This window comes from Molothrus aeneus, chromosome 1 (genome assembly GCF_037042795.1).
Source record: "Molothrus aeneus isolate 106 chromosome 1, BPBGC_Maene_1.0, whole genome shotgun sequence".
Classification (NCBI taxonomy): domain Eukaryota; kingdom Metazoa; phylum Chordata; class Aves; order Passeriformes; family Icteridae; genus Molothrus; species Molothrus aeneus.
This window is the reverse complement of record NC_089646.1, coordinates 3,921,295-3,937,478: the sequence shown is the minus strand read 5'-3', so window position 1 is coordinate 3,937,478 and position 16,184 is coordinate 3,921,295. Positions and strand designations below refer to the sequence as shown.

Here is a 16,184-nt window from a genome sequence, read left to right as displayed (position 1 = left end):
TGGCAGGATGGACATCTTTCCTAAGACAAACTCTGTCCTAAACAGCCAATCTTGTGTTTGATCCAGGAATATTATTTGAAATTCTCTTGCTTTTGTTAGATACTTGTAGCAGTCCCACCTGCATTTGCAGCAGCAGCACCCCTCTAAAAGTTTGGAAGTGATTACCAAAGGATGTGTTTTTACTGATCTGATATAAATGTGTGACAAAACAAAGCTTGATTTTTAACTCCTTCCCATGTGGCTGAAGTCAGCTATATCCTCCTGCCACTGGCAAACTACAAATTTTGTTATTTTTAATTAATACAATCATTTACATTATTCACAGGATTACAAAAGGCTTGAATTCAGTCAAGGCATCTTATCAGTGTACCCAAATCAGATTAATTCAGAACAGAGTGGACTAAAAATAAATAAGCTTCTGTGTCTAGTTCACACTTCTTTTTCTTTTCTATAAACAATGTGGCATTTAAACCCTCAAAAAATGGCTATGCACCACTCCAGCATTTTTTCCATTCTCCAGTGAGGAAAATGACTCAGGAGTAGCAAAATGGTAAATGAGGTCAGGGCAGGTAAGAGCTATTTCTTACCCACCTGCCCTCTAAAAATAAAATAAGTTACCCAGAGATTCCAACACCATTTTCCACTTATTCTGCAAATTATATGGTAGAGGGGATCTCTTTCCACTGCTGGGCGCTTACATGGGAGCTGGACCCATGAGCAGGGATCTGTTTTTCCAAGCCAGTGACTTAATCAGTTACAGAAACTCCAGTAGACATAGTTTCCTTTTTGTATTTTTAAGAGTCTGCACTAGTTGGGCATCTGCTGCAAATTGTCCTGGATTTTATTAAGAACATCTGGGTGTTCTCTGCATTCCAGTTCAGAGGCAATGTCTGCTTAGGACTGGGACAAAAGTCAGATTCTGGTGGATTTTGGCCCAAAACTGGGGAGTCTCCACTGTGGCTTCTGTGTGAGGGGCCAGATTCTGCTTCCTGTTATAAACTTTAAAGCAGTTCAGGAAAAAGAAATGTCAGTGGCAGTTTGCAGAGGTGGAACTGAGAATAGAATTTGTCTTTCAAAGTGACTCTTTTATTCCTCTCAGCATCCAATTACAGTGTGGCTCTGAGGCTGGTAACTGAAGCCAGCCATGGAACAGGACTGTCATTTTTGGTCAGGTTTATTTTTTATTTCCAGGAGTAAGAAAATCCTGAGCGTGCTACATGGTGAATCATAGACACTGGAGTCAGAAAACTCCCTTTAGGTCACATCCAGCCAATCTCTCAGGGGATAACTCAGGATATTTTTGTGTCCTGTTATATAGCAGGGTTTCTTTTAAAAATCTGCATCCATGAAGTTCCTGCCTTTTTGTTGAGATGACCATTTTTTCATTGATTTTAGTGCATATAACTGTGATCTTACAGTTTTTGTCATCCATCTCTAAAACATGAATAAATGCAAATAAAGATTTGCAGGTCGTTGTGAATTTGGAGATTTTCATATCTACTACACAGCCTGTGCTTGGAAATACTATTAATAAATCAGACTCTTCATTTACTTAGTTTCCTCTAATTATAATTTCACTCATAATCCAAGCTGCCCCCTAAACAATTGATCCCCATCCGCTGGGCATTTGCAGCTGATGTAAGAGTGCCTCCCTTTTTTATCAGCACATCCTGTCCAAAGCTTGTTTTTATTCCCCTGCTCTAGACTTGTTCCAACTTACCAACACATTTAGGATATTCAAGACTCCAGGCTAGATGCAGTGAATCCACATGGAAGAAGACTTTTCTAGCATTTTATCTTATTTTTCTAATTTCTGGAGCATTTGTGTGTAATCCACAGCTCCCTTGGCGTGGCGTCTGACTTGCAAGATATTGTGAGGGCACTTGAAATAATCCTCAAACTCCAGCAGTGGCAAATGCAAAGAAAATGATCCATCCCTTTTTTTCCAGGCTGGAGAATCCCTCTGTTCCCCATCCATTCATCTCCTCCAGTGGATCCTGTGTTATCTTTGCTGATGAGAAAAACGTGTGCCCCGAGTCATTTGGCTGCAGTTGTTCATGTTCAGTCATCACTCTCGGTCCTGACATATCACCAAACTCTGTGGAGGTTTTGCAGTGTAATTACTTGCTGAAAATTGTTTCACAATGACAGATGGAACCATTCCATCTGTTTCATGTGCAAATGTTTAGTTTCACAGTGAGATTTTGGATTTTAATGGGGGGGAAAAAAACTAAAAGTCCAATTCTGCTACTATTCAGCAGACAAGTTACACATCTTGGGGTTTCTTTTCTTTGTGCTAAGCAACATCAACTCCAAGTGATCTTACACATTTAACTTAGAAGGCCAAATTGAGATTTTTTAGGTTTCCTGGGATTTATTTAGAGCATGTCAAGCAATAGGAGTATTTCCACATGAAATTGTTGAGGGTTTGCTCTGTCTGCTGAGCTGCAGCATGCAACAATTCAGTCTCAGGGAAGCTGAGTGGTTTCTCAGCAGGGACAAGACCTTGGAGAAGGGGATGAGGCACAGGATCAATTTTAGCACTCCTGAGTGACAAAATCCCTGTGTTTGGGTCACAGCCTTTGGCCTAAATGCCACATTAAAATTGCAGGTGAAAAGACTTAGAATGATGAAATTCTTTCTTTCAAAATGTTTTGAGATGTTAAAAGTAGGAAGAGGTGGAAGAAGAGGCTCCTCATGTTCATGCCAGGTCATTAAATAACGGTGAAAAAAAGGAAAAATAATCTTAATTCTCAGGTAATAAATTTAAATAGATTATTATCATTATTATAATTCATGACTTGCTAATTCTTTAATAATATTAACAACCAAGTGACAAACACCACAGTGCTAATTAACATGAATAATGATGATAATGACAATAATAAATAGCATTTACATGCCATTTCCTATTAGCAGATCTGTGCTTTGCAGGAGTGGCAAGTGTCATTTCCACTTTACACAGAGGGGTAATGGGTGAATAAAAGTCAAAGTGAGCTCCTGGCTGAACTGGGATGAGTACAGGTCTGAATCTGTCATTTTAAAGGCAGTGTGGTGCTGGCTGATGATTTTCACCATCCTTCTGAAATGTTTTTTGAAACTGCTTCAGGTATGTGCTGTTATATGTGAAGAAATGGAAATATTCAAAGTTATTTGTCTCTTTTGAGCCTTCCCTCTGATTTGTCTTTGTTTTCACCAATTCTCTCCTGCTTTAAGCTGTCCTGTCAGTAAAATCTCCTCTTGTCTGACCTCCCAAATTCACCCCACTCTTGATTCTTGACTGTCCCAGCACTTCCAGGGACCTGGTGCTTTTCAGTTTTTACTTCTCTGAAAATGAGGAGGGCATTGACAAAGAAGCTGCACACATTTTCCCTGTTTCTTTTCAAAAAGACGGAGCAAAGCAACAGAAACAAACAGAATTTATTCATTAAAATTCCACAGATGGGAAATATTATCTTTGGTCCTTTTGAAGAAACCACTCTGTGCTATGCCAAGGCCTGAATGATGAAATTCAGCACACATGCTCTGTCTCCTGGCACCTCACCTGTGTTTTTGCCCTCCTATAACCTCATTCCCAGGGAAATGTGTCCCCTGAAAAATCCCTTTTCCCCATCAGATGGGCTGGATTCAAGCCAGGCCATTGGTGGGGTTGTGGAGGGGAAAGTTTGGAAATAGGGTTTTAACCACCTCCTTTGAGAAACCAACCACAAAAACACACAAGTGCAAAATGGAAACTGATGGTTGGCTCCAATTTTCCATTTATTTGTCAGGAATAGGGGTAAATGTTGTGCCCTGTAGGTGCAGCAGAGGAAGCTGCTATTTCTGTAAGACTTTAGTGAGCATCACTGTGGGCAAAAACATGGGAGTACATTCAAATTTGACTGAAACACGGCTGACCAAGTCTTTGAGAAAATCCGTTCTTCATTCCTTATTTTTACATCTCCCTTTCTAGCCTGGAACTGAAATTTTCTTTCATGAAGTCCCATTGTCCTCTGAGTTGTGGCCAGTTGTTTTCCCAGAGGCCAGTCACTCCTGCTGGGGTATTGGCATTGCTTCCCTGCCAACATCCTTCCAAATGAAACAGAATCACAGAGGTTCTATTTAGGACAATAAGGATAACAAAGCCCACATGTTTAGAAGAGCTCTGTGTGCTTTCCAAACAGGTAAAGCAGAAGATGAGCAGTCAGATATTTCCCACATGTCTCTCTAGATTATAAAGACCTGCATGTGGATCTGTGTGGGAATTTACCTTAGAACCACCAAGACTTTTTTGAACAGTGACTTGTAACTGTTGTCAGGCTTAATTTATGCCCTTTCAACTGACTAGACTTAAATTGCTGTGTTGTAATAATAGCAATGCTTAGTACAGGCAAGAAAATGCTTTAAGCAGGTAATAAGCAGAAATATTATAGTAAAGCTATGAAACACAAGTAATAAACTACACGATTATGAAAGTTTCTTTTTAGGTGAACAGAGAGGGGGAATTGTGGGAACCCACAAAATTAGTGTGTTTTGGGAAAGCTGCAAAAGGCAGGCCTTAGAGACAGCAGAACTGTGATTAGAGCTAAGCAGCAGCCATGAGATTGGTCAGCAGAAAAATTACTTAGACTGTAGAAAAGTGAGGACAAATAGAACAATGGTCTGTGTATTAACACTTGTCTAGAATATCTCTCTAAGCTACAGAAAAGTTTATCTAGCAAGATATTAGGAAGGTTAAAGCTTAATAATGGAGCTCTGTGCATTGTGCTTTAAGGCTTACAAGCAGGTATTGTATTTGAAATAAGCAAGCATTGTTTAACCAAAGGTACCTGTGCTTATAGTGGTTGGATGGAACTACTGTCAATGTGCTTTTGCTTTGTGGGATTGGTCAAAAAACTTATAAAGTTGTAACATTAAGTTCTTTGTCTGCTGCCTGGGATGTGAGCTGCTGGCATCTTCCCATTGTCATAACCATGGAATGAGAGTGATGCTGGAAAATAAAACATCTCAAGGCACGTTCCCAGCAGTCCCGTCCCGTTCGTGATTTGTAAATAGCCCCCTGCTGGTGTCAGATCTGGATTTATCCCATCACATTTCAGGTGCTTTTTAGGATGAAAATTCTTCAGGTAGGAGTTCAGCCAACTCCCAGCATCACTGAAGAATGGGAGTGTCTAAATTTCTGACAGTACCCGTGTCTTGCTTATTTGATTTTACAGCCAAAGCCCAAGGGCTAACTTGCATTAGAGGGCCTAGAAATAAATGCAGAAGTGTTCTGTGGGCTGAATCCTGCTCTGTGTCATTGCAGTGATGTAACTCCCTGAAGTGGGCTACAGACTTTGTGTGTAGTGAGGAAATGACAAAATGCTGAAATCTGAGGGAGGGTCTGAATCTCCCTCAAAATTTCTTCATTTTTTGAGGTATTCCAGAAGAGCAGCTGACTGGGACAAGGATAAAGAAAAGGGATAAAGCCTGGCACCCTGAGGTCTCTTTTCCTTTTTACATCTGCTGCTTTTTACACCATGGCAGTAGAAGGGAACTTTAATCAGAAGCCAGTGCTTTCCAGGAGTCTCTTACTTGCTTTGTGAATCCTAAGATTTAACACACATCTCTTTCTGTTCTTCTCCAGTCATGTCCTTTTTTTTTTCCCCCAGTTCATTATCAGAAAGATTTCCTTTTCTACAAAAAAAAGAAAAGGGATCCAAAGCTGCAGAGAAATTACTTAAGGCTCCAGTGTAGCAGTAGTGTCTGCTATTATTTTATATGGCTAAATTTATTTTTTACGGCTATTATTATTTCATATGGCTAAAAATTCTTCAATTTCTGTTTCACCTGGCATACTGCATACTCTGAATGTCGGATCTCATAAGCATTAATTTTATTTTCCTCAATCTGATTGAAATCGAGTATCTGGCAATGGCAATAACTTCACCCTCACGGTGTCCCTTAATTATCTGCATTTATGTGGCTGAGCTGGTGTTTCAGGGGTGCCCTGGGTCAGTGGGGTCACTGCTCCCCCAGGGGCTGCTGAAAAGGTGTTTGATTTTACACCACTGACACTTCCCTCTGAACAGCCCAGGAACATTGCTCAATATTCACTCAGAAAAGGTCACTGCAGCTGTGGGGAATAAAACCCTGACAGAACAGACAATGGGCTGTTGCCTGTAACTCTGAAAGCTTGGTGTAATTATCTTTTTGCCTGTCAATCCTACCAGAAATTCCTCAGTTTGGCAGAACCCAGCCCTCTGTGGAACCATGACATGCTGTGATTGCTTCTCAAATAAACATGTCTAGCATCTGTATTCAAGGAAAGAAACATAAAGGAAGGAATGATTGATTATAACTGGAAAATCAGTAGTAAAGTCCTACAAGCAAGGGGGGGGGAAATTATGTTAAGTGATAAAACTCCTCGAGAAAAATGCCATCAGATCCTATCCAGTTATCCTGCTTGGTTTTGCTATTACATTCTCTTGTTTTTTGGGTTTTTTGGGTTTTTTTTGAATACACATGGCAAAAGTTGGCCTTGTTCAAGGGAACAAATTAGGGCAGAATGTTGAGGTACCATCCACTCACTCTGGCAGACCTGTTGGGATAATTCTCCAGCAATAAATGCTTGTCTATAGGTTGAATTTCACCATTGTGTGAATACACAGAGATATCAGATGGAGAATGAGCCCTTTGAAGGTGCTTGCTTTTGAAAAGTTGATGTTTCCCAAAGATCAGAATGTTGTTCCTGAAATTTATGAGCATTCTTGAGGGCTTTGTAAGGGAGAGGATCAGGGTTAGGGAAGTCTCCATAGGAATTGAATAAATGCAGCATGGAAGGACACCTCATTCATTCCCCTTTTATTTTCCTTTTGCCTGAAAATGAGCAATGAGCCTGCTGGAAAACCAATACTTGAATAGTGATAAAAACACAGCTACTGAGCTCTTATTTAAAAAAATAAATAATAAAAAGGATGCAAGTCACATATCCCTGATTTGCCTTTGGAATTCAGCCCTACAAATGTAGGGAAGACACTGGGAAGAAGGGGTCTCTGTTAGGCCTGTTCTCTGCCAGGCTCTTGTTGGGTGGCACAGACACTCTGATGAGTTTCAGGGGTTTCCTGAGGAGTCAGAACACTGGGTGTTCCTCCCTGTCCTGTTCCCAGGTTTTATTCCAGGTTTTATTCCAGGTTTTATTCCAGGTTTTATCCAGTATTACTGCCACCAAGCAGGCTGGTCAGGCAGCTGAGGAATCACTCAGGCCTCACCAGCTGGAGCAGAGAAATGAGGCCATAATTCTGTGTATGGGAAGGGTCTGGAGTCTGTGAGGAGCTACTGAGGGAGTTTGGGGTGGTGAGCCCGGAGAAAAGGAGGCTCAGGGATGACCTTACTGCCCTCCAAACTCCTGACAGGAGGTGTGGGGAGGTGTGGGGAGGCTCAGCCTCTTCTCCCAGGCCACAAGTGACAGGACAAGAGGAAACGGCCTCAAGCTGTAGCAGGGGAGGGTCAGGCAGGACATCAGCAGGAATTCCTTCACTGGAAGTGAGGTCAGATGTTGGAATGGGCTGCCCAGAGAGGTGGTGGAGTTCTCATTCCTGGGAGTATTGAAGAAGCCACTGGATGTGGCACTCAGTGCTCTGCTCTGGTTGTTGAGGTGATCTTCAGTCTGAGGCCGGGCTCCATGCTCCTGGAGGTCTTTTCCAACCCAAATGACTCAAATGATTCTGTTCCACACCACAACTGATGCTTGAAGAAGCAGCCAAAGGAATCCTCACAGTGAGGGTTGTCCCTACCTTGTCATCAGCATGGAACCACATTATATTTTGTACAAAATATGTTCTGCATCTTGGTGTCAAAGGCAGCAGCTAATCCTCAGCTGGTTAAATGGATGTGACCAAAACAAAGACTTCTCCCTTCTTCTGGGAGAGGAGGATTTGAGCTACAATATTTTTAGACTCTCTGAGTCGTCTCAAAGTTCATGCCCTTGCTGCTTTCTGCAAAGATTGTAATTGAAAACTGCACATTTTTGGAGAATGTTCCTGCAGCCCTCAATCATCTGAACAGTTTGTCCTGGCTTCAGGGGGATGGTTCATGGGAATGAGAGCTGGAGTGGACGTGGCTTTGAAAGTTCTGCATCTCTCTAATCTTTGTCAAATGTTGTTTGATGAAGCTGGGAAGTTGCTTTTGCAGACAAACGTAGGAAGAACACATTTTTAGGAGGAGACTGGCTGTTCTTTTTGGCTTTGACTTATCTGCATATTAAAATATGCATGTTTGTGAGACTGAATCTTTTCATCTGTGTCCCTCTAATTTGCCATCTTTTGTTGAAACTGTGTATTTTCTTTCTTGATAACTCCTGTTACGAGTGTTATTGGAAGCTTGTAAAAAATTCTTTACTTCTAAGCCAAGAATTCACATGAAAAGCAAAACTGTTGTATAAAAGGCTGTTTTAAATAGATATTAGCAAAGTAATGAGTCAGGGAACAGTTACTTAATTAGCTGGAGACTTATCTAACATCAGAAGAAATTCTTGTTGCGGAAGGCAGCTGAATTTGCACTTGTAACACTTCTGATATAAATTCTAAATGTCCATCAAGATGAAAACACAAACTTATCACTCAGTTTTTATTACAACAGAATTAATGTTGGCTTCTGCCTTTTGGTTTTTCCCATTTGCCCCTGTACCCAGGGTGAAGAACTGAGGAGCTGCTTCCACAGATCTATATCTAGAAATCACGTATGAAAATTTTTCTGTTAAATTTCCTCAGTTTCCACTAGAGCTTTTTCAATGAAAAGCAAAATGACTGAAAGCAAAATGATTTCACTGAAAGCAAAATGTTTAATTTCAGATTTCAGTTTCCCTAAGCAATTTCTCAAAGGTACAAAACCCAGCTGCAGTGCTGCTGGTATCCTCTTCCTCCATCCCTTAGAGATTAAATCTCTTCAGTATTCTAGTTTAAAACATCTATAAATTATTATGAAAGCTTTTGTGGACTTTCTTAGAGAATATTCAGATTATTTATAAATACACTTTCAGAAGAAGGACAAAGGCTTAGAAAAGACTTAGGTGGAAGTTTTCTTTTCCCATGAGCATGTTTCATTTTTAAGAATAACGAAACAAAACAAATGCTTCTGTTATTGCTTTCTTCTCTAGCTGAAAATGCATGTTTTGTATTTTGTATCACCTCCTGTGAACTAGGAGGTGATAAAGTGAAGGGAATACATTGCTTTCTTTACTCAACACAAGATTTTGGGCTCAGTTGAGTTGCCCAGGCAGGGATGTCTCAGGGCATTTGAGTTCCTGTGAGTCTCTTACCTGGTTTCCAGTCACTGTTGAATGACAGCACAGCCTCCCATTGATCCAATGTTGTATTCCTGTGGTTTTACAGCTTTTGCAGAGGATATATTTCCTGTTGGTTCAGCTCTTCTGGGATCTGATCTTTGAGCTGTAAGAGCACTACAACTGCATTTCATTACTTGCCACAACTCTAGGCCTAATACTTCCTTTATAATGCTCCATGATTTACCAGAGCTGTACTGGTCTGCTTCATCAACAGTCTCTAATGAGCCTTCATTAGTGTCTGTAGGCTAGAATAAATAAATGATCTTCCAAATTTTATGTTTTCCACAATGAATTGTTTCTCCCGCCAAACCCAGTGACGTTCTGCTATTTTGTATTTTCCTTCTAGGTTGGTTGTTACTTGAAGACCCCCAAGTACCCAATTTGGCTGGTCTGCAGTGAAAGCCACTTCAGTGTGCTTTTCTGTTTGGAGAAGGATTTACTCAGTGACTGGAAAACGGGACGGAGGTTTGATCTCTATTACTACGATGGCTTGGCCAACCAGGATGAAGAGATTCGCTTGACAGTGGGTATGAGCAGCTCCCTGAATCTGCATTTCACCTCTGGGGGGGCAGAAAGGAGGATCCAGTAATACAAACAGTGATGGTTGCAGGCAGTGAGCGTTAATTTGTGTGCTGTTGCCTTATTTCCATAATTAGTTTTGGTGATTAATTGCATTTCGCAGGGAAGTTTTGAGGATAAGCTCTTGGAAGGGTTAACACTGAGCATGTGTCACTTTATACACACTGGGAAAAAAATTCCAGTGGTACTGATTCCCAAGGAAAAGGTTGTGATCTCTGGCTTATTCATACTCCCAGGATTACAAAATATATTTCTCTACTCCCATTCTCCTTCACGTCATCTCACTGTAGTAGAAAGTGCAGATCTCCAGTTCCTCACCCTATATGCCTGTAAGAAAATGAGCAGAGAGGGTGAGGAAACATGAAATTCTTGCCTCCAAGGCAAGAAGATGCCAGTACTCTGCTAAAAAAGTTTAGTCTCTTACCTGCCTGGAAGCACAAGCCTGCAAAAGATCTTCCAACTTGTTACACTCCTTCTTTCAGGAGGCCGTGCCAAATTACACAGCTGCTTTTACAGTAAATACTTCTTCAACTGGAAGGCATTTGGATGAGTATTCTGATCCTTAGAAAGCACCTACTTCAATACATTCTCCACCACTAAATCCCTGTTTGCTAATAATATCCTACTCACCTTTTGTTTTCTTTCCTTTGGTACATTTATACAATCTTGCCTGTGATTCTTTGATAACCAAATTCCTTCTCAATCTTAAGGAGCCACTCTACTGCAGTCTGCTCTTTAGAAACAAGTTGTCTCTGTTCCTTATTTGCATCAACATCCAGGTTTTTGCACAGGCTGGGTGTTGTATGTTACAGGCTGGGTGTTGTATGTTCTGCTTGAGTCCATGTGGCAAAGTTGTTTCTGTGCTGGGAGTTCTGGGACTTTGAGCCCCTCATGACATTTGGTAGTGAGTTCAATCATCTTTCTGCCTGTTATTTATCCTCTTACTTTAAAGAAAATCCCTGTCATTCTACTGCAGGGGTCACATGATATATTAGCTCCAAAAACAATCAATTTTCACAGGACTGTGGTTGCCAGCTGGTTCCCACATCCCAGACAAAAGTGACATGGATGATACAGCTCAGCACAGGACTAGAGACACATTTTTTCTATTGTGTTGTACCACATAACATCTGGCCCAAAACAGGTATCCTAATGTGTCTTTCCATCACCAAGAATGTTTCCAAAATCATGAGCTGCCAAGCCCTTTAAGATCCCTGGATGAGAAATTCCCCAGAGCATATATAAATTTTTCCCTTTGCTGTCCAACCTGTCATGGCATTCCTTTGTGTTTCTCCTCAAAGCCAAAATGTGTATGGAGTTGTAGATATCTCTTTATTGTGGCCATAGCCCCTTCCAGGGCTGTGTCCCAGTAAATTCTTTGTTATCTGTGAAATTCTGCAAAAGGCAGTAAAAATGCAAATACTTTCATCATTCCACAAAAACGCTGCCCTGGTTCTGGCTGTGCAGTAATCCCTTGCTAGGTCTGGAGAAAACTGTAATTACTTTACATCCAAAAAGGCAACAGTGGCCAAACATCTAAACCCAGCACACAGGAGCAGATGGAAATATCAGAATGCTAAATATTGCTGGAATTTCCCTTGTGGAAATCCCAGCAATGGGTGATTTTTAGGCAGCATCACCTGGAGATGCAGCATGAGGAGCTGTGTGCTGCCCCAGGGACATCTCCCAGCAGCAGGAGATGTTTTTGCTTTATTTGAGCAAAAAGTTGGATTCCTTAAAATGGGAATCTTGATTATAATTAGGTAAAATTACCATCAAGGTCACATTTCAGGAAATATTAAAGAAATTGCACTGGACAAGAAAGGCAAAAAAGACAGAAGAGTAGAATTATATTTTGGGAGTAGCAGCAATTGCTACTTTATATTGAGAATTTGCTCTGCTTCTCATACTTAACCATTTGCCAAAATGTAGACAAGAAACATAAAGTTCCTTCATAAAAGCAGGTTAATGATATCAACATACCATCATAAAGAGAGGAAAATAATAATAAATCTTTCCATTGGGGTAGAAATTTTAGATAGGCAGAGAAGAGCTGTAACAGTGCTGGCACTCAGTTTCTCAGTAATTAAGGGTAGAATATAAATATTCCTTTTCTTTTACTCTTAGATACACCTTTATATTTTTTTCCTTTTTCTTTGAATGGAAACACTCCATTCAAACCTTTTGATTGGAAGAATTCAAGTCTAAAAATGACAAAATTCATAAAAGTTGGCCATGAGGGGGAAAAGCAGCCACCCCAAGTGCCTGTCCTGCTATCAGGGCTATGGTCAGGACAGTGGCTTAGGTTGCACCTGGAGAGGTTTAGAGAAAAATTTCTTCACAGAAGGGGCTGTCAACAACTGGAACAGGTTGCCCAGGGAAGTGGTGGAGTCACCATTCCTGGAAGTGTTCAAAAAAACCTGTAGTTTTGGCACTTGAGGACATGGTTTAATAGTGAACATGGTGGTGGTGCTGGATCTATGGTTAGACTTGATGATCTTCGAAGTTTCAACTTTTATTATTCTAAAATTGTATGTTAGAAACTCTTCAAAATTATGATTAAAAAAGGCTCTTTTAAACTTAAAAGATTCCTGTGTGCCTCTAAGTTCCTGATGATCTAGAGGAAAACCACCAGTACTTCACGTACTTTTAAATATTGTCCGTTTCCCTCTCTGCTCCGACCTTGCAGTCATCCAGAGTTTTCTGCATGCGTTTGTACCCATCAGATCAACACACAAGGGAGAGCCAGGTCCTCTCTGTGACATGAGAGAGCCAGCTAGATCTGAGACTGGCAGCTCTGAATGGCCAGGACAATGCCCTCCCATCCTGTCTCCATCAGTCTCACTGAAGCAGACCCAAATCCTGCACCCTGCCTTGGCATCGTGCTCCATTGGCTGGGCGACAGACAGAAAAAGAGAAAGGAAAAAAAAACAAAAAACCAACCCTTGGTCTGCTGCAGTTGAAATGTCTGACTCCAAAACAGGAAACAGCTGAGCAGACTGACATCCAAGCTGGTGGCAGGATGTTTTGTCCCTGGGAAGTTCAGCTCTACTTTCACTGGTGACAGATGCCGTGGCTCAGACAGTGACCTCTCTGTTTTCCCCAGAGCGCTGTGATGGCCTCTCTGCCCCCAAGGAATGCTCACGGCCTGGGGAGGCTCCCTGGAGTTCTGTAGGAGCCATGGGGGGTTAGGATGGTGGGGATGGATGGAGATGAGAGATCTCTGAAGCCAGGGCTTGGAACTTGGGGTTTATTGCAAAGGGCCTGGGTGCAGGGCCCTGCTGGGAGCTGCCAGACACAGCTCAGGGCAGGGCCCAAGAGATGTAAAGAGAGTGGTAAAGAGAGAGAAGGCAAGAACGTGGTAAAGAGGATTAGAGAGTAAAAGAGAGGATAAAAGAGAGAGTAAAAGAGGGTAAGAGAATGAGGTTCCTGTTACAATACCATAAATCTTCTTCTGTGCTGAATATTCTAATTCTCACTAACTAATCTAGTCCAAGATACAAATCCTATAGCATTTCCATACAGCCTATAAGAATCATTACATTACCATACTGTGTTACATTTTAAACCCTAAAAACTCCTCTTTGGGCCCCTTCTGCCAAGCTAGCAGGGTCTGCTCTGACCCTTGGGCCTGTCTGCAAGCAGAGGGTGTTGTTCCATCAAAAGGGGATCACCTTCAGCTGGCCACACCATTGTTTTCCAGTTGTTCAGTAACTGAGGGATCTCAAAGTTTGATTTCATTTCAATCTCACTTATAGTTTCCATATTCTCAAAATCTTTTGCCAGGCAATCATATTTATAAGGCTTCCCTGTTTCATCTTCCCCAGCAGTGTTCCACACAGCATCTTCTTCTCCTGTCTGTGCATTGCTTGCTGAGCAGTAAAGGGAAAATCTTCTTTTCCAGGGTGGAATGGTCCTAACCCAGTTCAAACTGGACTCAGGGTTTCACGTTCAAGTGTAGCACCATCACTGTCTTTAGCATTTGAGTAACAAAATTACTCAGTAATTACAACATCAATTGCAAAATAAAGGCCTCATGACAGCCCTGCAGCACATGATTTCATTTTCTGATCTGTGGTTTTTCCTTGAAACCTAACCTGGCTCAGTGGTCAGTGGTGGATGTGGCAGAGGTTGGACTCAAACCATCTGAGAGGTCTTTTCTGTGGGGTTCTGTAGGAAGAAAAGGTTCCCCAGGCACTAACAATGTCTGTTTTGTCTCTGCAGATACAACTCAGGTGTGCCCTGAAAATAAAGAAAATGATCTTACTCCTCCACTTGAGCACTGTATTAGGACAAAGTAAGTAAAATTCCAGTTTTTCATACAGATACATTCAATTGTTGACACAAGTAAAATATGTGAGGAATCTCAAAAAAAAAATTCAGCAAGTAAAGCTGAAAAATTAATGCTTAAAAATCAGAAAGGATCTGAATGGGCCAGGCTGTGTTAATATATTTTACACATTTAATTGTGTGCTATTGTAATTAACATTGAACTGTCCAAGGTGTTCATTCTTAGAGGAACCTTCACTTCCATCACCAAGAACTGACTGAGCCAAATTCAAATTCTGAGAGCACAGCTTGGTTGCAACGAAATCTAAATCTAAATCTAAATCTAATATAAATCTAATTCCCAAAAGTGCTTGATTACAGAGTTATAATGAGAAAAGGAGACAATTTATTCCATTTTCATCAGTCTTTTCTGAAAAACAAAAGGGGGACCTGGGTGTTATTTTCAATGCATGAAGGCCCATTGAAGAGTCTCAGTTTTCTGTGGAGAGCACAGGGTTTGTCAGGTTTTGTGCAGTCATTCCTGACAGCCCTTAGCTCCTGTTCTCTCCTTACAGACAGGGATAATTCCTCTCATGTTGGGATTTTCATGGCCATTTGGAGGCCTATATAAGCAATTCATCCAAATCATACTGAAGTTAATGGGAACATTTTCAGCTCAGTGAGACATGAAAGAAGCAAAATGGAGAAATTTAACTGGGCAGAAAATTCAGCTTTATATCAACTCCAGCACGGCTTTGGAAGTTATTATCTGAATATCTCTGGAGCAAGAAGTGAAAGCCTCTTTGTCAGAGACCATAACATTTGTTAAATCAGCCAGCCAGGGAGCTTCAGGTTTCTCTTGCAGTTTCCCTCCTGTCCTTGCTACAATTTGCTCTGCAAAAAAAAAAACCCCAAAACCAGCAGCAAATAAATAAATAAGAACAGTGGCTGCCAGTGTGTTGATCAGAAAATCACTGAAAGGTAGAAGAGGCATCCTGCAAGGTGACAGCTGTGACATCAGTCCAGCCTTCCTGCACATACAGATTTTATTGATTCCTCATTTCCAGTGACACATCAGCATGACTGCAAACTAAAATAAATAGTGTATAACCTCAGAAAGCCCCACAGGGAGAATAATGCATGCAACTACTTAAAGTCTTAGTATATCTTCCACTCCTGCCATTGTGTCAGAATTACACAGTGGTGGTGGTGCTGCTGCTGTTTGTTTATTTGAAGTTCCCTACTTTCATCTGCTTGAGAGGTAAATTACCAGCAAATTCCAGTGTCAATTTATTTTGTTTGTAGCATTCTCAGTCTGATTTACCCTGAGCAGGCTGGCTCCTTGTTTTCAGTGTGCTCCTTTTGCTTTGAAGGTATTTATCTAAGCGTGGCCTTGCTGCAAGAGGTTTTTCATGTTAAATTTTTTTCCTGTTTTTTTTAAGAACTTTTTCTTCCAACTACAGAACACCATATAAGTAAAAGTAAGAACCAACCCAAATAACCAAATTTTTAGCAATTTAGGGGATTAAAAAATTGATTTTTTAAATGATACAACTGTGGAAAACTCCTCTAAACTATTTTTCTAATAAAGCAAAGAGCTCTTATTTATTTTGATGAAGAATTCATGATGAAGACTTCTCTCTTCAAAAAATGCAGGATAATTTCTCAGGCAGAGTGGAGAATTCCACAGTCTGGACAATCAGAGCTGAGACAATAAGCTATCATTAATTGGTTTTAGTCTTAATTGAGAGTTTTGCTTCTATTCACATGCCTCAGTTCTGTTTTAATCCATGACAATGGATTAAATTAAATTTATTAATTAAATTAATTTAATTAAGCCCATTGCTTACCCCAATACCTGAGCACCACCATCCTGTAGCATACTGAGTTCTGTGCCTCATATCTGCCTAATCTTTGTTCTCTTACCCTCTCTTAAAGGGAAAAACTGCACTGGTAATAGACTGGTTTTGCATTTAGATAGTAATAATAGTAATAATAATAATAATAATAATAATATCAGAAGAAGAAGAAG

The 16,184-nt window shown here is 40.7% G+C and overlaps 1 protein-coding gene across 3 annotated transcripts in view; it reads left to right on the top strand.

Moving 5' to 3' along the window:
• MINDY4 (MINDY lysine 48 deubiquitinase 4) overlaps positions 1-16,184 on the top strand; it is an 80,297-nt gene that overhangs the window by 59,320 nt on the left and 4,793 nt on the right. For all 3 annotated transcript variants that reach the window (XM_066555772.1, XM_066555691.1, XM_066555854.1), the window contains exons 16-17: positions 9,651-9,831; positions 14,108-14,180. In XM_066555772.1, coding sequence (XP_066411869.1) covers positions 9,651-9,831; positions 14,108-14,180 — 254 coding nt within the window. The remainder of the gene's footprint in view (positions 1-9,650; positions 9,832-14,107; positions 14,181-16,184) is intronic.